Raw genomic sequence first — 26,394 nt, 5'->3', positions numbered from 1 at the left:
ACACTTGAGATGAATAGGTGCCACAAACGGGTATCAGCTATCTTTCAAGCATCCTGCTTTTCCCACTGACTTGGACATTCCTGCTAGTGCACTGTGAACTAGGACTTGGTTCCCCAAACTATTTTCATGGATTCCATTATTAGTGCCACTACCAAATAAGCAGCAGACCAAAAGGCCCTCTAAGTTTTTCATGCAAATTTGAAACTTCCCTCACCATGCCACTTTCCTCACCCTGAATGATTTCCTGGTCAATGGTTAAGAGTGAGGAAGCAAGTACCAACTTACTCCGTCTTACATTTAGAGTCCACTCCCATGGTGTACATGTTCTATTTCTGCATAAGAAAGGGTGGACCTCAAGATGTAGTAAGTATATCTACTCAGGAACAACGTTAATGATTTGCCTACATACAGCCTAGTGTTCTAGTACACCAATTTAGTATGACTATCTCAAGAAGAGCTAAACCACCTTTTAGTTATGTTTGGTTTCTCACTATTTTATTTTTCTACAGTTAATTTAAAAAAAATCTATGAAGTGACATTGACTTTCTGAAAGCTTCGGTATTTTACAAAATACTAACGGATGCAATTTTTCCAAATTATTAGTATTTTTTTCAGTTTTTGCAAACTTCAAACAAGTCAGTAAAAATAAGGCTCTGTATTTTTAAAAGCATATAAATGAATAACTTATTAGCTATTCTAGGCAAGCTAAATACTGTGGAATAAATTAGTAGAAATTTAGCTTTAAGCATGTACTTTGATATTTATAAAACAAAGTGTTTTTTTTTTTCTTTTTTGCATCTGAGTCAATACATACAAACTTATATACCAAGAGTTTTGGCTGTAAATTAAAATATTAGGGATTTTTACCACTGATGCCACCCCGCAGTTCTCTTTCTTATTCCTAATCTCTTAAGACTTTTCCCCAAGTTATTTATCTTTTAATTAGTGACAGCAATATTATTTAGCCCAGCAAGTCATATCTCTCACAATTAGGCCGTAATCACCCCCCTCTCCCCCCGAAAAAGTACCCAACTCTTATTTTGGCCTAAAGATGAATTTTTTTTCTTTCTGAAAAAGCTTTCTGATTTAAGATTGATTCCAATAGATAATAAATATAAGTCACACACACACACACACACACACACACACACACAAATCAGCCTAGAACCTTGAAGAACACGAGTTTCCTGTTTTCCCCCACAGGAAATATCTGGGGGGATTGGGGGGGGGCAAGAAAGAGGAGGGAGCTGGGTCCCTGCACAATGAAAGAGGGTCTTGCTGAAAATAGTCGCTGGAGTTTCCAGGCTTCTTCCCATCCACATTTTTGAAAATGTGTCCACCTAGTTCAGAGGAAAAGCAAAAACGATAGCCTATCCTTCTTAAAAATACTGTGTTTTGCACACAAACATTCATTGCTTTAAGAACATTACAAAATGACAGCCTGACGTGCTTAAAATGTGCATGGGCATATGATGCGATCCATGTTTATATACATACAGGTATGCATATGCACAAGCCATGTACATATACACGGACAAGCATGTAGTATTCTATGATAGCCGACAGTGTACAACTACTGTACATCCAGTATGAAATGTCCCGTTTCATGGATGTCAAAGGAGTCAAAAAACCAAACTTCTCAGGTCTCTCCAGCCTGAACGCCATCCACCCTACTCCGCCTTGAATCCCAACCCCTGACTCACTGATGGTGAATGATACCAACCACAGACAGACTGTTTAAAGGCTCACACAAATGTCTTTGGTGTATGTGTCTATTTTTAAGGTACAAAATAATAATAATAATTATAATTATAATAATAAAAATAGCTATTTTGTGTGCTGTAGCAGTTCTCTTATAGCTCACATTAAGTGCAGCTCTTAACCCCCCCAACCCCCACCCAAAGAAAATACTTGTTAAATAAGGATTAGACAGGTCAAACACCATTGTAGTGCAAATAGTAAACGATAAAAAAAAAACAACATTTACAAAATATAGAAATGTTTGGATCCAACAGATGGACAAACATATTCCTTTCAAGTATCTCTCCTTGAAGAAAATAAAAATTAATCAGGTTACTTCCAATACAAAAAAGTCTCTCATTTTGTTCTCTCTCAGGTAAACAGTTTCAAACCTATTAGGTTGCATAGTACTAAGATCATAAGCACCTTAACGAAATGTAACTTGGTATTCTTTGTTCCTTGATTTTGCTCTCTTCCCATTCTTGGTCTCAAATGTTTGTTTTGTTCTGTTTTTAGGTTGGTTTTTGTTTTGTTTTGCTTTGTCGCAAAACTGGTGCAGAAAAAAGAAGTGTGACCACCTCATACTACTGTTCCCTTGCCTATACGTGTATGCACGTGTCGTGTGGAAATGCCTCTGTGTGTGTGTGTGTGTGTGTGTGTGTGTGCGCGCGTGCGCGTGTATGCACGGGCTGATATACACAGAGAGAGGGCCACACAGACATACCTTACAACCTGGGTAACTGGCTCTTCCAAACTCATGGCTTTCTAGATGCTATTTGGGTTGTGCCTGCCCACGTTATTGCAGACTAGACAAGTCGACTTCGAGGCTCACACTGAAAAGGGGACTGAAAAGGAGGAGACAATACTCCCATGTAAGCAACTGACGTCATCACCTTGATATCAGAAGAAATGAAGGGGGCGCTGTTCTCCCTCTCCCTCCCAATTCCCATCTGGTTCACTGCTTCATCTCTGAGCTCTGGCTAAGGAATTTTTCCACATCTTCCTTCATCTGTTTCAGGTTTTGTTTTTAGGTTTTTTTTTTTTTTTAATTTCTATTTTTTTTTTTTTTTTCTGCTTGTTTAACTCAGAAACCTTAAACATTTCTTCATCTCGCCACTGTCTTCTCTGGACCGCTCTGACTCCCCGTCCCCCGGGGCCGGGCGCTCTATGAGCACCCGCACTCCTCCACTATCATGTTCTGAATGTCCTTCTTGATGATGTTCTGCCCATCGTCATAGTACAGCATGGACATGGGTCTCAGCTTGGTGGGCACACAGCACGACTTGAGGTTGGCGAACGGGCTGTGCCCCCGCATTCGGTAGTGGTTGATGACGGTCGAGTGGAAGGAGAGCGAGGACCCCGACGTGCCTGCTATGTGGCTCGGGCACTCGCCCTCACAGTAGTTGGCGTGATAGCCGGAGGGAGCGATGATCCAGTCGTTCCAGCCGATGTCCTTGAAGCTGACAAAGAACTGTTTCTTACAGCAGATGTTGACCTTGCCGTCGCACTCCAGGCCCCGCCGCCGCCGCCGGTGGGGGTGGTCTTCTGACTGGCGGGCCTGCAGCATGAGGAAAGGTCTGTGAGACTGCTCCTTGTCCTCGTCCGCCCCTGCCCCTCCGTCTGCTCCGTCCTTCTTCTTCCCCTCCCCCTCCTCCTCCTTCTTCTTCTTCTTGCCCAGGAGCACCAGGCTGGCGCCCGTCTCATGGCACTGCTCGCAGGCAATCCGAACGTCCAGGGAGCTCCTGCCCTGGTCCAGCAACCGCTGGATGCTGCTGGACACCGGAAAGATGTGCCAGGTGCTCTTGCGCGCGTCCACCACCTTTTCCGATATCAACACTTCGTTCCTCTCCTCCGCGAAGCCCATCTCCTCGGCGTCCTCCCCTGCGTCCGCGCTGCCCTGCGGGTGCTTCTGCAAGAGCCGGATGGTGACTTTGGTCCTGGTCCTGTTGGCCTTGGGGACTTTGAGGAAGAGCCAGACTTCGGCTCGCTCCACCACGGACAGGTCACTGCCTTCTTTGGAAATCTCAAAGTGCAGCGTTTTCCTGGCTGTGCCTGCGGATGAAACACAGCACGAGAGAGAGCAGGGACACTCGTTAGTTGTGTGTGTGTGGGGGGGGGGGGGGGGAGGGGGGCAGGGGTGAGGGGGGTGGATCAGCACACACTCATCTCAGGCAAGCACGGGGCCTCTGCTGTGAGCCATCTCCGGCAGGGGTCAGCGAGTTAACAGCCCACCGGCCCGCAGAAAGGTGTTGACATTTTTAAATGGTGAAAGAGAAAGCGTATTTTGTGTCATGTGAAAATTACATGAAATTTACACTTCAGTGTCCATAAATGAAGTTTTATGGGACCACAGCTACACTCAGTTCTTTATAGGCTGTCTATGGCTGCTTCTGCCCTCGATCATGGAGCTGAATGGCCACAACAGGGACGGGCTCTGCAAAGCTGACACATGTGCTCTGGGCCCTTTCCGGAGAAAGTCTGTCAACTCCTGGCTCTAAAAAGAAAAGAGCCTAGATCTCAGCCAGTGTCCAGGAGCCTGCGGTGGGGGTGCGGGGGTGCTCTGCGTCTGTTCACTGCTTAATCTCAGTTGCATCTTCTATAAAATGGGAATGGCACAATGACATTGGACCCACTTTGCAGCAGGCTTGACGTAACATGGGTGGCTCAGTCGTTAAGCATCTGCCTTCAGCTCAGGTCATGATCCCAGAGTCCTGAGATCAAGCCCTGCACTGGGCTTCCCACTTGGCGGAAAGCCTACTTCTCCCTCTCCCGCTCCCCCTGCTTGTTTCCTTTCTTGCGCGCTCTCTCTCTCTCTCTGTCAAATAAAAAAGAATAGTATAATTTTAAAAAAGAAAGAAAGAAAGAAAACCCACTGTGAGCTCTAGCAAGCTGTCAAAGTGATGCTATTCCCACAGAAATACACAGGCACCCCCCCATGTAAGTAAGTGGAGCTAGTGCCCACCGAGCTAGACTCCGCCTTGGCCATGCATGACCTGCCCCACCCCTCTGTTCTTTCTTTCCCGGGTCCCTGCAGCAGATTTTTCTTGCATTTGGTTCTCCAGCATAGAGCCAGGCCCCTTTCCAATCATTGCTCCATGAAGCAGGTATAAAACAGAAACTATCTGGGATTCTGGGCATGACCTTGACTGCCTCACTTTCACCACCAGCTCTCTCCCAGTGCCCCGTCCTCTGTGGTGCAGCCACACGGTGTTTGTTCAAGGTCAGCTGTACCGCTACACTTTCTCACCTCCAGGCAGTGACACCTGCCTAGAACACTCCTGTTCTCAATAAATCACCTTCATTGGCTGCCCTTGCTTGATAAGGGTTCAATCCCTGACCGCCCTGACCCCCCTGCCGATCTGATTTAGGACGCCCCTGGTCTGAGATCCTATCTATCTTATTCACTGTCACGGCCCCAGGAACGAGGCAACCACGTCCTCAGCATCCAGTCATGTTAGATTAAGAGATCCACCTCCCACTGCTGCATCCCCCGTTTTTGCCTCCTTCCCTTCTGAATGCAGCTTAATGAGCCCCAATTACAGCAACTGCTACTAACAGAAAGGAGATCCCCACACTGGCAAGGCAGTTGGATTCAGAGACCGTGCAGTTCCTGCCTAACTTAAACCGTTCTCTTTTCTTTCCATAAGCACCTGTGTGTCTATACACGCGGCAACATTTACTGCGAGGAACAGGTGTCCAGACTGGAACGTTCCGATCGAGGAAACAGCTTCCCTCAGTCACACTTTTACCGCTCGCTGGTCTATGAAACATGCCCTCTTTGCCCGACCGCCTCCTGTGGGTACCTGCTGACAACTGTCCAGCGTACACGCATCCCGGACGCAAATTAGAGAACAATGTTGGGGAAGGTCATCTTAGAACTCGCAACTCCCTGGGAGGGTCTCCCTGCCTGGATTTCTATAGCTAAAGGAAATCCAGCCATACTTATCACTCTCAGCCCTGAGATGTTTACGGTACTATAAATTTTCGGCACAGTTTCAAGTTCTCTTTGCATCAGAAGGCAGGCTTTTCTGTGCATTGCGCACTGAAGATTCTGTTCTTAATTTAACACACACTGCATGCTGTGATTCTGATAGTGGTAAATTACTGAGGCCAGGGCCAGGAAAGGCTACATATGTATACAAAAGATTCTCTGGCATCTTGGTATAAAGTCGCTAGCACGTTGGCCTCCAAGGTGGTGGTGCTGGTGGTGGGAGGTGGTGGGGTGGAGGGGTTGGGGGAGGTCCCTCTGCTCCAGCCTTGGATCTCTGGCAGGGGTTAAAATGAATGATAAAGCTAGGTTCGCGATTAGATCACCAGAGTAGAGAGCAGTTAGAAGGAGGGGAGACTGTCATTTTTTAAGGAACGTGATTTCTTTTCAAGACGTGAAGACAGTATTCCTCTTTGCTAAAAGCTGGTGGGTTTTCTGATATGCTGTTTGGCTTTTGGGGGGGGCGGGGAAGGGAAGAAAAAAGAGAAGATTCCAGGAGGGAGAGCTTAATGATTTAAATTTAAAGACATTCAGCAGCAGATCTGAAGGGGTAGGGTCCTTCTGGAAGCTCCCCAAGCCCAGACAGCCGCCCCTGGATGGGAGTGCAGGAACCGCCCTCAGTGTCCCTCAGAGAATAGTAACAAGCTACCTGCTGTTCTGAAACCTTACTCTGTGCCGGGTGCCACTGTAAAGACAGAGAGATAGTAGCTGCTAAATTAGAGAAGCCAGAGGGCACCGAGTCTGTGTTTTGTTTTTCTAGGAAAGAGTGTGAAACTGGAGACTCTGACTCGTCCTTGGGATGGGAAAGTTCTCTGGGTTTCAGGTAACTCATTCCCACAAGATCCTCTCTGCTTTTCCCCCCGGCTTGGCAGGAGGGTCTGGGGAAGGTAGATAGATGGTCCTTCCTCCGGTAGAGAGAGGATCCCGATGGCAGTGTGGACCAGCCCACGGTGGGCTTTCTAAGAAGCGAGTCCAGAATGTCTACAGAGGCTGGGGGTGGGGCGGGGGCCAGGGTGGGCTAATTGGCTGACTTGATCCAAGGAGCTAGAGTACATGCAGATTGCTTTTGTAGGGGCCAGGGAGGCTGAGGTCCCTGGCTTCCAGGAACAGCCCACAGGACAGCCCCTCATTCCACCAGGGCAGGTTTCTAAGGCATGAGCTAGCCCCACCCCTTCTTCACAAGCAGCTGTACTCGGAAGCAAATGATTTAGTGTTCCTGAGAGAGGATCGTACAAAGAGAGTGCTCATTAGAGGGGGCTCAATCTGTCAGGTGCTGTTATATTAGGATCAGGGAGGCATCATAAAATGACTTTCAACCTGGTCCTGGCTAATAATTAACTGTGTGGCATCGCCCGCGTGTGTGGAGAAGCACAGGGCTGATTTACGCATCGGTTTAATTATCTGAGCTTGAAAAGACTGTTCCTGTATTCACATCTATTGCCTGCTTGCTGAATCTCTCCCCCATATTTCTGACATTTGGATTTTCCCCCTACTAATTGACATGCCTGTCGCCTCCTTCTCCTGGTGTCCATTTCTGGAACTGCTATTTGTATATTGCATGATATTTTATCAGGGAAAAAAAATAAAACAGATCCAATTTCATGAAAATGCTGTTGCCATAATGCTCAGGAGAACAGGGGGAAGAGAGAGATGCAAGTCTTCCTAATGTCTACCTTACATGCAGGTACATTTTAAAAGTTCTATTGTATTTGACTTATTAAACAGTGCAATGTTTTTTTGTTTTTGTTTTTGTTTTCTCTTTTACATTTAGCTTTCATTGCAGAAGGGGGTGGAGAGAATGAGACAGCTAGAAGCTGAGATGATTAATATTTATCAGGGCTGTAGGTTTCAGAAAGATATTACAACCCTCAAATTTCTTAGGTATGAAAAATAGAACTTGTCACTTGATTCTATTCCCTTTATCTGTATCTGACCTAAGAGAGAGTGTTAGACTGCGGTGGTGCTTTGAGAATGCTCCAGTCCTCAAATCTCTAGGCATAGCAATTTGAAAAATGGAAGGAGGTTGCCTGAGGCTGAGGTGTTTAGGATCAATTACTAATCAGTTTCAGGTTTGACTTAACGATCTCCTGCATCAAATCCTGTAATGGAAGCCTTCCCACAATGCTTTGTGAGCAGGTACAGATTAGTTGGTACAGGTGCGCACTGGGTTCCTGCATTATTACCTAGCTACCTAGATATAGCTGTTGGCTTTGCTAACCTTTCATTACCTACTCTCTGATAATATTCTTTTCATCCTCTGTGCTATTTTTTCCCTCCCGAGGCTCGTGAGCAAGTCTTGTATCACAGCCTCTCTGCCTGAGTAATTCACTAAGAAAGTCCCACGCAAACCCATGTGGGTGATAATATTTCATCACTTAAACCTCTATGAGCCCGGTGGACACAAAACCAAGGGCAGAGAGAGAGGTGCATAAGAATGAGTAGGAGGTATAAAGATGGCACCTTACAGGGAAGACCTTTGAAATGCTGCTGGGCAAGGGGTTGCAACAGAGGAAAGACCAGAAGCTGCAAGGAAGAATCCCCAAAGCACCTTTTTTCCTTTGCTCTCAGAATTTTTCAGATATTTTTAAGAACTCAAGCAGGAAAGCAGGCCTGCCGAGGGTTAAGCAACCAAGCCCCTGGTTGTTCCCATCCCCCACGCCAAGACTCAAAATTCTGCTCTTCCTCAAGCCCTCACCTCAGATCTGTGGGCGTATGAACATTTCCAATGAAATAAGCAACACACACACACACACACACACAGATACACAGAGTATTTGGTTTGTGTTCCGTTTTGTTTTCCTCACCGTGTTCCTGCTTAAAGCATCCTGCTCTTGTACATAGGGGTAATAATTCCATCTCTAATGTGAATGTGGAAAATCTTGTTGTTTATGGAGGATTTTAACTCGAGATGGGGGAAAAGCCTTGTTGTGAAATGCGGCAGTTACTTCAATTTTGCATTCTGGACCCAGATTTCGCTATGCGTAGATGGTGCGGTCACTGGTGGGAGCATACGGGGCAACCAGGTGCGCATGCGTGTCCTCTGAGTCACTAACTCTGCATTTGGACTGTTTCCAGGGGTTTCTGCAGAAGGCAGCAAGTGAGGTCCTAGAGGTGATGCCTCCCTTAACCTGAAGCCGAGGGTTTTGCCTTGGAGCAGAACTACAAGTTTGGTCATAAATTATCTGGATTGGTTTTGTTAGCCTTCCTATTTTTTTTTCTTCCGATCTGCTATTGAATTGTAAATGCCAGGCGACATTCCTGTGTCTTCCATTTCAGTGGTGATGAAATAAATAGAGAGAGAAAGAGAGAGAGAAAGGGGTTTTAGGTTCCGAAAAGAAGTAGAAAAAATTCTTAAGATTCAACCTACAGAAATTTCAGCGACTTCTTCCAAAGTTCCTGAGAACTTTTGCACTTTTGGTTTGGGGTCCAGGAACCGCTGGAGTATGAGGAATTCTGATCGACAGCTCACGCTCCAGTACAGGTTAGCAAAAGGGGCCAAGACAAATACAGGTTTTCATTAAAAGTGCCTGAGAAGGTATGACTCCCAGTTCTCCATATATGAAAGCTGACTTTCTATCCTCTGAGGGCTCCCCCACGCTAACTCCGACCCCACGTCACAGGCCCAAACCACGAGGCATCTTGCTTCTTGTTTCTTCTCCCCCATTTGGCTCCCCGCTCAGTTTAGAAACAAACGTATCTTCCGAAGCTGTACCCAGATTCTCACAGCAAACAGCCCTTTCCTCCCTGTTGGAAGTCACTTGTCATTTGTTGCTGAAAAGCATTGATAAGACAGGCAAACCAGGCCACACAATGAGGGGAGGTTGAAGGCATTTTGGTCAAAGCCAGGCAGCCGCCGTCTTAGGGAGAGATGTGTGAGCAGATCAGCGTTGCTGATGATTCATGGTCACACTTCTCCATGCTCTGCTTTGTTTGCTTCTGAAATGTTTCATTCCTCTGTCCTCCACAGAGCTCCAGAATGCTCCCATGTATCACTAGAATCCCCACTTCCTTTCTTCCGTCTCATTTACTGGGTCCCAGAGAGCCATGTTTCTCCCATCCCATAAAATCCTCACATTTTCTGGAGGATGAGAGAAAGCAGGGGGCAACGGATAGGTACCAAGATTTGGGCGCTACAGAATGGGGCTTCCAGGAGCCGAAAATGCCTTTCCCTAGATTAACCGCTGAGGAGCAAAAGTCTTTGGAATGCGCCCTCTTGTGGCCCATCACTTTTCATTATCGAGAGAAGAAAGTGTGTAACCCCTAAAAGCACCCTTCAGTGCAGGGTAACTCGCAGGAAATTTCCTTAGGCTGGCATGAAATCGGTCTGAGTCAGCTCTGGCTTGAGATGACTTTCTTGGGCTGGGGAAAAATAGTCCCCCAAGCCAGCCTTCTTAGACCCCCGTTTGGCAAGTGCGTATTTCTAATTCAACCCTTCTGTAACGGGAATCCTCCAAGCGGGGGAGATTTATATGTTGCTTTCAACAGCACCTGGGCTTAGCCAGCATTGTGCATTTCCTGGGGCTTCCTTTGTCCTTCTGTCCCTATCTGTTCTTCAACAAGTGTTGTCAATTGCTATGTTGATTACCATAATCAGCATATAAATCTGGCAGCATATGGAGACTCGGTAATATGCTGTTACTGTACACTGACCAGATATTGTCACAGATCACAAGAAGGTAAAATAAGATTGAGCCATTGAGAAGGCCACTGATTTCAGCCTGGCTGACAATTACACAGAGAGCGCACTTGACCCTACCCATCCCTTCTTCTCCTTTAAGGTCTTCAGGTAGACACAGAGCATTCTGTGCCAGCTGTCCTGAGAATGCAGTCATCTTGGGTGACATGTGTTACAAAAAAATAATTTTGATCTGTTGGGAGAAATTTCAGGGGGTCAGGGTGCAATTCCTCACCCCTCAGTTAGTAACAACTCGTATCAACTTTACAAAGATGGGGAACCTTCCACCTGAGCCCAAATGGGACAAACTCAGTTCCAAGAGTTCTAGGCACTTGAGTTTTTGGTGGCCCCTCACTGCTGGGCCACATCATGGGCTTTAGTTAACCATCAAGAGGGGCTGAGGCAAAAATTAGACATGAAACCCCCCAACCGGGGAATCTTAAGTTTGAAAGACACATCTATGGGTATGCCTCTGTGGCCCGGGTCTCGGTGGCAGTGACTCACAGCCTTCCACGCTGTACAAAAAAGAGTTTGTGGAGGAAAGAAAAATGAATACCGTCTGCTATTCTCCAAGTTCTTACATTTGACATAGTTTGAATATCATTAAGGTTGAGTTATTCCAAAAGGAGCAAGACATTTTTGTATAGTCAGATGATAAAACTCTTTACTGGTTGGCAAAATCAGCAACTCCTCTTGGAGAATCAGCTGCCCAGATAGCAATCATTAATTCCACGAAATCCTAGTAAATCAACCTGAAGTTGATGTGTGAAACTTCTCAGATGAGAAAAATAAGTAAGTGTGTCATAAACCTTCTCTGGGACTCCAGCAGCTCACCCGAAGTCGAGTTGTAAACTCAACCAGGAGAAGTTTTCCATTACAAACCTTAAACTGGAGTCAACACGTGAGTCCAATGAATCACCTTTTAAAAAAGTAACTCAATTTCTTTTAAACTAAACACCTAACGGGAAAGAAAAAGGAAAAAAAGGGCAAGATTTCCTATAAATGAGAAAAAGATGGCCTCTGAGATGAAGGCCATAAGTAAGAAAGAATGTAAAAGGTCAAATTCTTTCACTGCAGAACCTCTCAATGCCAAGAGCGGGATTTGCTAGACAAGTCAGCTAGGTCAGGAAGCAAGGCTTTCTCCAGCATCAGGTGTATGTTAATAGTGGTCCCAGGGAATAGGTATACTTAGTCATCTGACACAGGTAAGGCCAATGGAGTAGGGCCTGAAATTCAAGCCATCATGTGTAGTAACTGGTATATAAAAACCTATACGGGTTCCCTTTGTATCAGCACAGGGAGCAGACAGACCTCTAGACTACTGGAATCCGTTCCCCTCCATGGGACTGAATGTCAGTAAAGCACTTTCTTCCCTGCCCTGCCATCAGGAAAGGTGAGTGGCAAGGTGGAAAGGCCACCCTGACTTGGTCTCCTCAATAAACTTTAACAGATAAAGTTCTAAGGATCATGTCCTTTGGGGCCTGCATCTAGAAAGAGCTTTAGAGAAAGAGAGCCCTTCTTTGAAGAGAAGCTTCTGGTGAGAGAGAGAGAGAGAGACACTGTCCTGCCAGGAAGCTTGTAGGGCAGCAGGGCTTCTCTCACCAGGGAAGCCAGGAAGCCAAGCAGGCTATCTGCTCCCCAAAAGGATGCCCAGGTCTGGCACGGTTTTCTTGAAAACAGAACATCTGAGTCAACAGGTTTTCAGGATTGGAAATTCTGAGTGTTGCCTTAATTGTTTATACTGCTGCGGCAAACTTTTAAACAGATATGCTGGGAGTCCCTGCACGTACTTTACTGGCCATATGCTCCACCAAACAAAACAATGGCATTCCTTTCACATGGGTTTGGCAAGAGATATGATTCTTTAGGCTGGCATTACCGTGAAAGTAACAGGGTATGAACACATCTGTGTGCCCGGGCGTGCACGGGCTTGCCGCATGCGACGGGTCTGAGTCCCCTAACTGTAAAAATAATCTGCCTCCACGTCTGTGGCCACACTTCTGACAGGTATCTGTCTACTCAGCAACAGGTTCCTGTGGTCCTGAGCCAATGATTGGGACCTATTAAAGTTCTTCCTCTTAAGGATTGAGTGAGAGTTCAGCGTAGTATCTGAAGCACTTTGTCAAGGTTGCATTCCTTGGCAGAGAGCTCTTAGTAACTTTGCAGAGAACAAAACTCTCTTTTGGTGGTGGTGGTGGCGGCGGTTGCTGAGAGAGCAAAAAAGTCAGTGTTCCAAAAGTGACTGCCGGCTCAGTGTCAGCTGTCCCCCAAAGTCCCTCTTCCCTGCCTGGAAGGTGATGCCTGTGCTCCCGGAAGACGGAGTTTCTGAAGGGAGAAGGGGCTGTCACTAATCAGAAGCATGCCCTCCTTCCCCGGGGTGGCCCCTGGCTAGACTTTTAAAGGGAAGGTTCGCTGGAAGACAATGACTTCATCTGTGCCGTTCCCCGCGACCCCGCACTCCGCGCACGCCCCCCCCCCGAAACTTTGGATGCGGTCCGGGGGCCTCCTGGACCCCCTCCCCCCGCACCCGCAGACGCCCGGGCTCCCCCTCGGGGCTGCTCCGAGCCGGTTCCCGAGGCAGGGCGAGCGAGCCGCGGGCACCGCGGGCGTCCAGACGCAGCCCGGCCCTCGCAGCTCGCTCGGGGCGACCGGCCGAGTTCAGCAAGTGCGAGCGAGCTGCCCGCGGCCGGGGTCGGGCTAGAATCCCGTGCGGGCGCAGCCCGCTCCCCCGCCTGCCCTCCGGCCGCCGCCGCCGTCGCCGGCGCCCGCCGCCGAGTGACCTCCCCCGGGCGCCCCGCCGCCGCCGCGGGCGCAAGTTCCTCCTCGGCCGGCCGGCCCGGGGCGCGCCGCCCCCACCCGCGAACGCCCGCACCGACCTGATTCCGCGAACGTGATGATCTCCGAGGTCTGCTCCATGAGTTCATTCATTTCTGCCCTCCTGCCGATGTCATCCTCTATCTCCACGTACCCGTTCTCCCCCACTTTGCCCACATGGAGCTTTCGGATGGCGTTCAGAAGCGCCGCCTTGGGCACCGGCTGCGTGACTTCGGGTCTCTTCTTCAAGTGCAGCATGTTCAGAATGTGCTTCTTGACGGCCTCCACCATCTCCGGCTGAGAGTTGGGCACGTCCTTTGGGAGGGCGGCCAGCGCGCAGGACGGGCAGTCGGGGGCCGCGCCGTGCCCCTCGGATCCCGGGGTGGGGGAGCTCTTCACTATAATCCAGCAACTCGCCAACAGAAATCCTCGCAGCCAAAGCAAGGGCATCCTGGCAGCAAAAGTTGTTGTGATTGCCTTTTTAAAAGGCCCTGCTTTTCCTCCCCCCTCGCGCACAGGTTTTGTTGTTGTTGTTGTGTTGTGTTGTTTTTTTTCTTTCTCTCTTTCTTTCTTTTTTTTTTTTTTAATTTTTTATTTTTTTTCCCCCTTCTCCTCTTCAGCAAATTCTCTGGAACAAGAACAAAAAGTTTTCTGTGAAGTTTTGTTTGCAGGTTCCCTCTCGGAAGGCAGTCAGTGCTGTAGGTTTGTGGCTGTCAGGGAGGAGAGTTCTGACTGTCTCCGAGTAAGAGAAAAGGAGGGAGGGAGGGAGGGAGGGAGGGAGAGACAGGGGGGGGGGGACAGACAGAGACAGAGAGAGGATGGGAGGGAGAGAGACAGGGAGAACGGGAGAGAGAGGAGAGAAGGGGGGAGAGGGAGAGAGAGGGAGGGAGGGAGAGAGGGAGGGAGAGACAGGGAGAGAGAGACAGGGAGAGGGCGCACGAGGGGGAGAGAGGGAGAGAGAGAGGGAGAGGGAGGGAGAGAGAGAGAAGGAGAGAGAGAGAGAGAGGAGAGAGAACGATTGGTCCTAAGTGAGTGCGTGAATGGGCGAGGGAGGGAGTTTGTGAGTAGAGGCTGTGATTAGGAAGGGGAGGGACAGCCCGTTTTCTGACAGGCTGCTTTCCTTCTGCTCACTGTTCCCTCACACACACCTCTCTTCAGATATCACCATTCTCGGGAGTTCTACTTTCCCTTCTGAAAGAAATCCTCCTAATTTTGTTCTACTTCCCTCCCCCCTTTCTTTTGCTTTCTCTGCCCAGTCCCCTTGCTTCACCTTCTTCCTCTTTTGGAGGGGAAAGAAAACCCCACTGGAAGGCACTGTCCCAATCTCCGGGGATGACTAGGTTGAAACGATCTGCCCCCAGGGCCCTCCACCCTGCAGCTCTAGGTGACACCCCCCCCCACCCCGCACCCCCCGCCCCTGCCTCCTGAGGCAAGGCCAGGGGTTCCAGGAGGTGGGCAGACAGGTAGTGGGGGTCAAGGGCAGAGGGGCTGGGGAGCCTCTGGGTCTGCCAGCCGGTGAGAGGGAGTCCTGGAGGTTGCCGGCTTCCCATTCATTCATATTTAAATGTTCAGGGTCACCCGCTCTGGTGGGGGATCTGAGGGAACGGAATAGAATTGCTGTCTGGGGTCATCTCAGACACTCTACTTTCCCCAACTGCAAAACGCAACCAGGCACTGAAGGATTCACAGGGAATATTCTACCTGCTCCTGTCACCTGAAACTCTCTCCCCTCTCCCTAACCACCGCCGCCCCCTTCTGCCCTACACACACACACACACACACACACACACACACACACTCTCTGCAGCCCACCACCTCCAGCCCGGACTTAACAGATAAAATGCAAAATTCATTTGGCCTTTCCCACATTATTTCCTACAAACAGTGTGCTCCTAGGACTTGGATAACTGGTCCCAGGGGAAAAGACTCTCCAAAATAAATTGACCAATGATTTCCTCTGCCCTGTGAGACTTTTTCAGCCTGCCTCCTACCCTGTCCTGGACCAACGTGTTCCTGGACTGGGCCCCTTGATGGCTCCTTTATCCCCCCAAAGGAACAGCACAGATGAAATCATCACGGATTTCAGCGTTCACAGAAAAAGAAAAATGTGAATTTTTAAACAATGCCTCTCTGAGTTTTTTTTATTCTCCCCCCCACCACCCTTTTTTCATTTTCTGTCTTATTGCTTTTATCATGCAGAAGTATCTTTAAGAAGTCCATCTGTTAAAGCTTTCTTTCTCTCGGTTTCTTTCCCACACATAAGCCCTCAGTTTCTGTAGATATAGTCAGCTTATATCTGACACCTAGTGTGTTCAGAGTTTTGTAGTTAAGCAATGAGCTCTGGGTGGAAAAAGTTAATAAATATCATTACTACAAGCCTAGGATCTGAGGGCAAGAGGAGGAGGGTGAGGAAACTGTGACATTAAGGTAAAATTACAGTTTGCAGAGATAACAATGCTTTTCTGAATCTGACACCCTGTCCCCCTTTTCCAAAACAATTACTTGCAAGACTTTCTCTGTTCCAAGCCACCTATCACAGTTTGGGATTTCTTCTCCAGGAACATCAATTACTCTGCTCTTCTTCTTAAGACCTGGTCGACATTCCTTAAAGAGTCTAATTTTTTTTTTTTTTTTAAGTAGGGGTAATGGTGATAGAGAATGGGGAGGGGGCAGCTGCATTATAACCCGTTAATCAAACATCTTTGAAATACAAAACTTAACATAATCTACCGTATTTGGCGTCACATGTACAGCACCCAAAGCATTTTGTAGCCCAATTAAATTTTACAAGAGAGTCTGAAATAAAACTCTAGGTCTAATGACTCCAAACAACTCAGAGGGTCCTAAGAGCCGCACGGAGATAAGGGCAGCTTATCAATATTTGGATCCTCTCTGTCTGTGTGTGTGTGTGTTCCCTGAATTTACTGGTGGTGAGTGGAGCTCTTAAAAACAGCTTTCTCTGTGGCATATGTACTTGTCTATAAGTGCTGAGTGGGTTGAATACACACGCCGTCTATTTGCATGTTCTACTATTAAAAGCTGTATTAAGCTGCCTGGATCATATCAAAGGTACAAATCAACAACGTGCCTGGAAAAGCAGTAAGTAAATTCCTTCCAACCTTTTGAACTACTCTGCATGTGTCAAGACCTCCTAAGTAAGAGTTAAAAAGCATTACCTTTCCGGTCCTCTCTCTTCCACCAGCAGACTCTTGGATCATGTGGTAAGAGCTGTCTGAGGAGTTCCTCTTCATGGTTTTGGCACTCTGAAGTTTTATACTGTACTACTTCTTTGCACACTCACACATTGGTACCACTCAAACAGAGGAGGGCTGGGGCTTTGTTTGGGATTGGTTAGAATCAGCATGACATCAGCAGATGACTGGTTTTTCCAGTGTGAGACATATTTCATAATTCATTATCTAATGGAAAGCCTTTCTTGGCTGCTGGGACACTACTTGGTGATCACCGAGAGCCAGGGAAACCTCTGACCGACTAGACTACCTTTTAGAAAAACACTGACATTGAACAGCTAGAGCTCCCTGAGTGTCCAGCTTCCAACTTTTACTGCTCGAGCACACACTTCTCATTATATTCAGGTTCAGTTTTATGTCTTCACATAAAACATCTGTTACTTCATGAAGTTGCCTCTATTTACAAAGTATTTTATTGTTTCTTACAGGGAAGAAAATTTGCAGTGCTCTTTATGGGGATTCTGATTTTACTTTTTAAAATAAGATCCTTCATGGAGGGGAGAAAAAGGGGAAAATATGTTTACCTATATGAGAATGGTCTGCCTTCCCTGACTTACACTATGATTTTACGTCTTGAAATTGAATGTCTGCTTCATGAATCACATATCACCCAGAACTTGGAAAATACTCATTCTCTGCTAGTGAACTTTGTACCTATCCTTCCCAAGTCTTTAAGAATTCCAATCCAACTAACAGAGAAAGAAAGCAAGCTCACACATCATTCTTCTTTATCAGAACTGCCAGTCCTGTGATTTCTAAGTTGTTGCGAATATAACATGAGATTAATGAAAAGAAACAAACGTTCCTTGGAATAGGAGTTAAGATGGTGAGAGTTTCTGTTGGGGGAGAGGGTTGCTAGCAAGGCTGAGAAATAACACAGTTGGGAGGAATCTTCAGACCAGCACAGTGGGGAAGGGTTGTTTGAAGGAGCAAAGCTGAAGCATGAGCCGGGACTCATGACAAGTTGAATAAAATGTGCAAAATTGGGAGCTAATGAAAGCCATATGACCAGATATGTTGTTTTGTATGCAGGATTTAACATGCATAAAATAAACTTTTCACTGTGCCCACAAGCAAAATATAGAGGCTCTGGCCTCCTGATGTGTAGTTGGAGAAGGTTCCTTTAGGACACCAAAAGTTTGCTGTGTGGGAGGGTCTGCCTTGGCTAAGCACAGAGAGAGTGTGGATGGTGAGCTGTGCATTGGGGTGGGGGGGGGGGTAGTCTAAGAACTGCATACGCAGAAATAAAGTAAGAAATTAAATCATTAGGTTGTAGAAGAACAGAGGGAGTCTGGGAAGGAAAGATAGAGACAGGATCAGTTCTGGTTAACTCCAAAACTCCCTGCCAATCAGTTTGGAATCGGAGGGAGGGACTCAACCTCTATGGAAGAAAGGAACTTCACCAGCCTTTCTGATGAGCACTCCTGGACAGCCCTGGCAGGCAGGGCCTCTGAAACCCCCTGTCCCCCCACCCCCACCCCAGGCATGAACCCTGGTGTCCTGGAAATACCATCGTGTTTATGACTTTGGGGGCACAAAACAAACCCAGATCAGACAGACCCTGTTCCATGGTTTGCTACCCAACAGAACCTCAGCCCTCAGTGTCTGGGCCTATCAAGTGGGATCCACAATACTCAACTGCAGGGTCAAGGGCATGCTCAGAAGATCGCAGGTGATACTCTTTTGGAGATGCCTTGGGGGCTTTCTGTCCACATTCGTGTCCCAGAGACGTGTAGAGCCCCTTCTAGAGGAGCGACCTTCTTCTACATGTGTGTGTGACTCAGATCGAGTTGGCCCCCGGATGCCACCGAGGTGCCCACTTACCGGGTCAGCCCACCCGCAGTGATGTCATCCTCTACCTGAATCCCCAGCCTTAGAGCTGAGCCACGCTGGAAATGCCTCCTCACTCCGTGGAAATTAAGGTGGGGGCGGGGGGGGGGGGGGGGGGGCCTAGAGGACACAGGCAGGTTAAAACAACTTGGGTCGCATCTCGAGGACCGGGAAAGAGCTCTTGCCTGCCGAACTCAGGGCCCAGGGGTCAGCCCAACTCCTGACAAGCATCTCCTTTTCCTGCCTCGGTTTGGTTTCTCTTTCACTTCCGGCCCCCTCCCCCCGCAGCGTCCCCACGCCCGGCCCTGCGGTCCCCGCTGCTCGGCCTGCTACTGTACCTTGAGCAACACCTGCTGGCAGCTCCCAGGGATCACGCCGGAACGCGGCCGCTGCTCGAGCCCGGCTCGCGGCGCCGGAGTCTGGGCCAAGCCGCTCCGAAGCGGCCGCCTCTATTTTTACCCCGAGCACCAGCAAGGGCAACTTCTTTTAAGAGCAGCTCTTGATTTTTCCCCCCTTTTGGCAGCTAAAGAATTCAGCGAAGGGGGAGAAAGAGAGGGTGGGGGGGAATCACTATTCAGTGAGTGCAGCTGGGAATCTCTGAACCCAGCCCTCGGTGCCAGGGTCGGAAGCAGGGCCGGGGTCAGGAACCAGCGCGGGGACCCGCGGGAGGGCGGCGGCGCGGGCAGGGGCGCGCGGGGAGCGCTCACGCCCCACGAGCTGTCCCCTTCCCCCGCGTGGAGCTGGGTCCGACCCGCTTCTGCGCTAGCACGGTGGCCCGCTGCCACCGCGTTTTCCACCTAGTGCAGGCGGCCTGATTTACTGGCGACTTCACAAAGCTCCCGACTACTCGCCCAAGCGCTTGCAGGGGCTCTGTTCTCGCCTCGAGGAGCGGCCCCTGGAGAACCCGGCGGAGCAGCTTGCTGCGAGAAGGAGCCGGGAGGGAAACTGTGGTACCTTATTTTACTGTAATTGCAAAAGGCACGATGTGCCAGAGATTTATATTTAGACGTTGTATGTTTCTACTTTTATGTAAATGGAGCAATTAGGGCCCGTCTTGCTGCTGCTAACTCCAGTGCTTGTGCCTTGCTGGGGAGCTGGTGTTTTCAATCACAATTAGTGAGCTGGTCAAAAAACAAAGTTCATTTAAGGATAAGAGCTCAGTGGTGGGAAGAGAGGAGAGACTGGCGTCCCCGGGGGGGCCTCCCTGTGGCCTGTGGTGCCACACACCTTAGGGCACGGCTAACTTATAGTGGTGTTTACCCGTGGCAGCAGCTGTCCCCGTACAAAGTTGGCAGAGATCAAGAAGCAAGAATGTTCATTTTTCTTCTCAGGCAAACCGTATGTCCTTCGGCTTTCATCCATGCTATTAATTGGTCTCTTTGCTCACTACTCCTGGAACAAGGAGACAGGCCTAGAAAACGGGGCCGTTTTTCACGGCTCTCTTATTTTCCCTGCGGTTCACGCACTGCTGTTATTTGGTGAAAAATACACGCCAGGGGACACAAACGCCCCAAGCAGGTGACCAGCAAGTTGTCGTCTGATTCAGCTGAAATGGCAGGAGGCTGGGGGGGGGGGGGGGGGTTCGGAGCGTGGACTCTGCCGCTGACAACTCAGGGTGTTTTCGTTCCTTCCTATGAAAAATCTGTTTCCAAAAAAGCATGATTTCTGGTTCATCCCGTCTGGGAAACGGAACATAAAACGTGACTATGGAGAGAAATCAAAAAGACTCGAGGTGTTCTCAGCAGCTGCCGTGTTATTCTGGGTTCAAGGCAGGAAAGCCTTGCCTCAGTGGGGAGCCGTGACTCCCTCGAGAGGCAGCTCAGAATCCAGAAAACGTGGGCAGGATCCAGAGTGATATTTGCTGCAGTGAGATCAGGAGTCTCGTCAAATGGTTGAGATGGAATACAGGGTTGGCAAGCCCTGCCTGTTTCCTGGACAGCCGGAGCCTGCCCATTGCCTGGGCCCTTGGGTTAGTTAGAGAGACTTGGGACAAGGACGGATCAGCATTCCAGATCCACAGTTGAACCTGGAAGCTGTCTGCTTTTAAGTCAAATCAAGCAACCAACACAGCCAGAGAGGGAGAGGGAGACATTAAAATTCCTCCAAAACTCATTAGAAAATAACAGGGTCAGAAATAGTTAATCCCAAACCCAATTCCTAAACCTCATATTTCTCTGAGAACCACCAGAATAGCCCACGAAGCCTTGTACTGTGTACAGCTTCTCTGTTTGCTGAGTATTTGGAAATGTCTTATCTAAACCGAGGGAACTCAGATGCTACGACTGAAATGATTAGGAAAATAGAAGAAGAAGGGGGAGAAGGAGGAGAAAAAGGTGGAGAAGGAGAAGAAAAAACCCAGTAAACTATTCTTCCCATCTACAGTAGCGGTTGATGATTTTCCTCCCCAGGAGACATTAGACAATGTTTGAACACAATTTCGCCTGACGTATCAGGGAAGAAAAGTTCTAAGGGCATCTAGTGGGTAGAGACCCGGGATGCTGCCATGCATAGATCAGCCCCCAGAAACGGAGAAGTTATCGGGCTCCAAATGGTGATTGTTCTGCAGTTGAGAAACCCTGATCAAGAATTTAAATTTTCCAGTTTCACCTAATTCCCTTCCTAGGTGTGCTCCAAGGGGCCTTGGCAACTAGGCAAAATCTTCATAATTTAAGTGATTCTGCCTCCTCGCATGTCTTGTGCTTCCTGATTCATGGAGGCCCACACCCCACAGAGATACTGACACAGAACAAGGGTACCTCTGGGGTGACATTGTCGCCATCCCCACTAACTGTCCAGTGCAGCCGCTAGACATTTCGTGCTGGCTTTGTGTTCCAACCCAAAGCAGAACCTTGGTGACCAGCAATGAAACGACATGAGCTGGCCCACACCCAAGTTGTTAGGAGACAAGAGACTCCTGGAGAAGGGTAAGTGAGGGAAGAATGAGTTGTTCATTTTAGCAATCCGGTGTCAGATAAATCCACACAATGGAGAATTCCCTGAAGCAAAATTCACAAAAGTGAGATTACCGCACCTTTCTCCCTGAGCAAACAAATATGATGGAGCTTGGTTTTATTTGTTTAATACCTTAGGGGAATGACACAGAGTCAATATCCAAAGAGATAAAACAGAATGCTTTCCTAAATCCTAACGCCTGTTCCAAGCAAGATTATATTCTCCAAACTTCCCTTTTAAGAGGAAATGGTATGGACTATTTGAGGAAAGCTGTACCCTGACAGGTGGGGCTTTCCTTAAAGCCTGGGGGGTGGAGGTGGAGGTGGGGGAACGGGACTGTTTGCAGGGTCCCATGTCTTGGAAAATCACCGTGGTCGTCACCCACTGGTGTTGCTGAGACCCACAAGAGGGAATTTTCCTGGATCCAACTCACTTAGAAGTAAAATGCTGTTCTCCACATGATGAGACCAACTTGCCTGGCTCATGACTTAATCCCAGAGCGACTGGGCTCATCCAGAAAGGAGGGGGCCAGTCAGAGATTGTTTTAAGATGAAGAGACACCCTTGAGCGGAATATCTTAGACACCCTGTGGCCATTTCATCAACTCCAACATGTGAATCACAGTCTCCTCAGGTAGATGGTTATTTTGGAACCTGAGGCCCCAATCTACTTCCAAATGATTCAGAAATGCCTGGATTTCTTCCCAAGAAGTAACCATTTACTACTTAGGAAAAACTCAATATATAGAGAGACATGATCTTCTACCAAAAAACATATAGTGAGGAGGGGAAAAAAAAAAAAACCACTCTCATGAATAAGAACTGAGTAAATGTGCACACAAAGTCCTTGCCAGCCAATATATATTTCCAAATTGTTTCGCATAACTCAGTTCTAAGCCAAACAGGAAACCTCTGCTACAGGGTTGGACCTTCCTGTTGCCCCAGAAGAGTAGGAAAATACTCACAAGAACCCATCCGATGGACTGTTGTCATCATTTCTCTCCCCGGGTCCCCTCAGAGAGCGATGTCCATGGAGCCGTCTTGAGGACATACACGTTTAGCCTAGAAAGTCCACTGGACCCATAAGGGCAGAGATCTTGATTCTAATCCAGCTTCATCTATCCGCAAAGATACCCCACGACCTGTTCCCAAATTGGAGCTTCAGAGGGGAAGACGCAGAAAAGGCCAGGGACGGGACAGTTTTTTGTATGTATTTTTTTTTTTTTTAAATCAGGGAATTGCTGCATCCCTCGTGTGCTGATAGAAAGAGTCCAAAGGTTCTATGCCTCTGTGGGAGCAGCTCCGTGGCACGTCCGGACCCGCACGACGGGAGCGCCACTATTCCGGTCACTGTGTACTTTTGTGCACACTGACAGCACACCCTGGCTCTGGTTCAGCTCGGTTAGTAAATATTTCCAGGTGCCTCGCTCTCATTTTAGGAAGGTCAAGTTTGCAAAGGTGAACTAGCAAGCAGGACCTCTGTAAGCCTTTATCAGCTTGGAAAAGCAAACTGTAGGTGCAATGTTCTGAGAGTTTAGAACCTCCAGATTCTACAACTCATCTTCAACTTTCAGAAAAACTACTGATGCCCACCATCCCTTTTCTTGGTCTTCACTGAGTTCCTTTTCAAGGGTGAGAGAGACCAATGAAAGAAGGGAGAGCCATTGTATTAGAAGGAAAACAGCTTCTCCCAAAGAGCCGAGATCAATTTGGGATTGATTAGTGAACAGGGGCAGAAAGCCCATCATGTCATTTGGCTAACTCCAATATGATTATTGAACTATGACATGAGAAAAATTAAAATGGTGCTCCCTGTAGAAAAGAGTTCACCCAGTAAGTTCCCAAATTGCAAGGAGCTTTTGTTTTATTAGATGCTCTTAGCTTCATGTTAGTCACAGGGAAAAAAAAAAATGCCCACATACACACGCACGACTAAATGTAGTCAGTTTGCTCAGCTGTTGCTGACGTCACTGCTGCCCACTAGGAATGAGTTACTGTAATAATCCCCCTTTTATTAATCATAGGCTGGAGGAAGTAGAAAGTGGGTGACATCATTAGGCAAAAGACTGGGCTAACTCACGCTCCCATTTACTCAGCTTTATTATAACATTTCTCAAGTGTCATATGAAAGCGATTACCATTTCACACTTTCCCCCTCTGAGCCATCATCCCTAACCTTCAATCCAGACTCCCATAGAAGAGCTTAGCTTTCAGATGGAGGCACGGAAAGGCCAGATCTCCCCCAAGGGTCCTTGTTCCAAGGAGGAAGGTCCTCTCCAGAAACAGCTTCTTCCTTGGCTTAAGAGGGAGGCAGTCTCTGGAACCATACGTAGCATCCCAAGTGACCCTCGGTTCACACTGGCCCAGTGGCGTCTGATTGGACAGGACAGCCCATCGGGAAGAGGACCCAAATGATCAGGATGGATGCGGCTACACACGGCCACGTGGTCACCAAGGGCATAGTCTCTGCACCTCCAGGGATCTGAAGTAGGAAAAACTCCATGTGAAGATGGGCCAAAAAGTCATGGTTAAGGGAGTTGGTCCTGCAGCAAGGCTGCCTGGATTCAAATCCGGTTTCCACCACTTTCAAGCTGGGGGTGCTGGGCAAATGACCTAGTTGTTGCTCGTTACCTGGCCAGTGAATGCTGGCAATAATGGGACCCCCTTTTAGAGGATTGCGGGGAGGGCTCATGAGCTAAGCCCCACAAAGCACAGAGGGCGTGCCCGCTACCTACTAGGTATTACTTCTCCTTTTTCTCAAAACTTCAGCAAACTGAAGTGAACTGTCATTGTCTCTCTATGGAGCACAGGGAGGGGGGCAGACGAGCTACAAAAAGCTATCAGGGGAGCACCTGGCTGGCTGAGCCAGTTAAGCCTCTGCCCTTGGCTCAGGTCATGATCTCAGGGTCCTGGGATCCAGGCCCTGTCAGGGTCCCTGCTCAGCGGGGAGCCTGCTTCTTCCTCTCCCTCTGCCACTCCCCCTGCTTATGCATACTCTCTCTCTGACAAATAAATTAAAATAAATAAATAAATAAAGCAATCAGGGCCGACTGGTCCTAGGGGGGACCCGCCTGCATACTGTGGCTCTGTGGCTGACTGGAATGTCATTGGTCCATCTACCTTTCCCTTCTCCAGTGTCCCCACCTTTGACAACTCACAAAGTGGACAAAACCCAAGTGAGTAAAACCAAAAGAAGACGTCTGTTCTGGGCTGTTCAGGAGCTCAGCATCAAGCTTCTGTCGCTTTTGTAAAACATTTTGAACAAAGTTGTCAGGCTGGTCAGTGGTCCCTGCCCACTCTCTCTAACACACATTCTGTGTATGAAACGTGGAAAGTAGAGATAAATATAGGAGATGTAAATCCCTTATTAACATCCTTTCCAGAAATAATCATTGTTCAAAGAAAAGCATCTCCGTTATGCGGACGCATCAGAGAAAACTCGTTTTTACTGTGAGCGGAGCTATACCTCCTTCTCTTCAACTCGGGTCTTGCAGATGCAATTTTATAAACTTCTTCCCTCTTGCTTTCCTCGCAGCCCCATCCTGAGGGCTTAGGCGTGTGGGAGAATCTGAACGAACGACAGGCCAAAAGAGAAGTCTGGGGCTTTGACATGCTTCGATAGTGATGAAACTGACTCGGTCAGCGGAGGCCAACTGCAATAATTATTATCCAGGACACTTTAATACTCAGATTCACCTTTGCTCGGTATTGAGTTACGATCACTCTTACTAGGTGAAAGGGGTTAGGCTCCCAAAATGGTCAGCTAGTGCAGGAAGGAACTGCCAGGCCACGTCCCGTGGTAAAGTAAAATAGTCCTATAATGGAGAGCAACTTGAGGATCTCCAAATTGGAAACTTCCTTTAGAGAGCCGAGGATGCCAAGATATCTGCTGCCCCCTATCGATATCGAGGAGAATAGCATGCACTTTTTAAGGAGCAAGGAAGGGTTGGGGACAGCTGGGGGCCGGGGCAGCCTGTTAGGTTGTAGGTGTGAACGGGCCCACTTCCATAAAGCCATGCGTGGCCAGTAAGGCAAAGCCGTTGAATTGGGTCCTGCTTTGCCTCAGCCTCTTCTGACGAGGGGCACTCGTGGGATCTAACAGCCGGGGTCAGAGGGGTGACCGGACAGAGGCCACCCACCCTGAGTGTGACCAGAGGGAGCGCTTATCGGACCTTCAAGACTACATATCCTTCTTCTGTACAAATTTCCGGGAGACCCGGAAAAGGAATGTGACCACTAGGGAAGTGAGACTTTTCAAGTTCGGATGCTACGGACTTGGGGAGGGAGCATCCCCATCCCTGATAGGTAACGAGCGCTCCTGCGTGTGGGGAGGGGCTGCGGCGCCCTCTTCTGGCGCGTCTGTACGGAATGAAAGCCTAAGAGGGCTGCATCGGGGAGCCTTCTCTGCTATCTGGCCATTCCCAATACAAAATTACTGCTTTTTAAATGGCATCTATCTTGATTTTTAAAGAAACACGCACTCTTGTAGAAAATGTAGACAATATAGATGACGACAAAAGTATAAACCTCACTTAACCATCTCTCTCAGAAATAATTAAAATTTTGATAAAGATCATTTACATGTATATACGTATATGTACCATGTACTTACCATACATACACATATACCCTATATATAAGCCATGCTTTCCACGTCTATGTAAAAGGAAATTGCAGTCATACTGTTAACATAATTTTGTATAATAATTTTCATTTCTCATTATAGGGTGATGATTTTCGATGGCCTAAGTCCCTGAAACTACTAATGACAGAAGAGTAATCTATCGTATAGATGTGCCTTTATTTTTAAGCCTGTCTACTATTATTGTACATTGAATTTGTTTCCAAAATTTTACAAATTATAGTATTACAGATGGGTTTTTACTCTCCAATGCATCTCTGATTATTTTTTAAAGATAAATTCCTAGAGGTTGAATCATGGTATCTAAAAGCACGGGCATGTTTAAGACCTTCCTATAGATTACCAAATTGCCCTCCTAAAGGGTTTTATGTATTTCCATTACAACCAGTAGCATAGGGCATGGTTCTTCTCCTGTGTCCTGGCTTGGATGTTATTACAGTCTTTCCCCCAGGCCAAGTATAATGTATGGTTTGTGGGAACTTCGATTTTTAACTATTAGTTGG

The 26,394-nt window shown here is 47.9% G+C and overlaps 1 protein-coding gene across 2 annotated transcripts; it reads right to left on the bottom strand.

Moving 5' to 3' along the window:
* Nucleotides 1–1,919: 1,919 nt before the first annotated feature.
* INHBA (inhibin subunit beta A) lies at nucleotides 1,920–22,536 on the bottom strand. Of its 2 annotated transcripts, none has more exons than XM_059395787.1 (3): nucleotides 22,215–22,536; nucleotides 13,280–13,845; nucleotides 1,920–3,792 (listed from the first exon to the last, which is right to left on the bottom strand). In XM_059395787.1, exons 2-3 carry the CDS (start codon nucleotides 13,665–13,667, stop codon nucleotides 2,906–2,908), a joined length of 1,275 nt encoding a protein of 424 aa, XP_059251770.1. In that variant the 5' UTR covers nucleotides 13,668–13,845; nucleotides 22,215–22,536; the 3' UTR covers nucleotides 1,920–2,905. The 2 variants fall into 2 exon arrangements, with proteins under 2 accessions (XP_059251770.1, XP_059251769.1); XM_059395786.1 differs by lacking the exon at nucleotides 22,215–22,536 and adding an exon at nucleotides 16,394–16,476.
* Between the last annotated feature and the right edge of the window lie 3,858 nt (nucleotides 22,537–26,394).

Source organism: Mustela nigripes, chromosome 4 (genome assembly GCF_022355385.1).
Source record: "Mustela nigripes isolate SB6536 chromosome 4, MUSNIG.SB6536, whole genome shotgun sequence".
Taxonomy (NCBI): domain Eukaryota; kingdom Metazoa; phylum Chordata; class Mammalia; order Carnivora; family Mustelidae; genus Mustela; species Mustela nigripes.
Note: the sequence above shows the minus strand (reverse complement) of the source record. Positions and strands in the feature narration are given on the sequence as shown.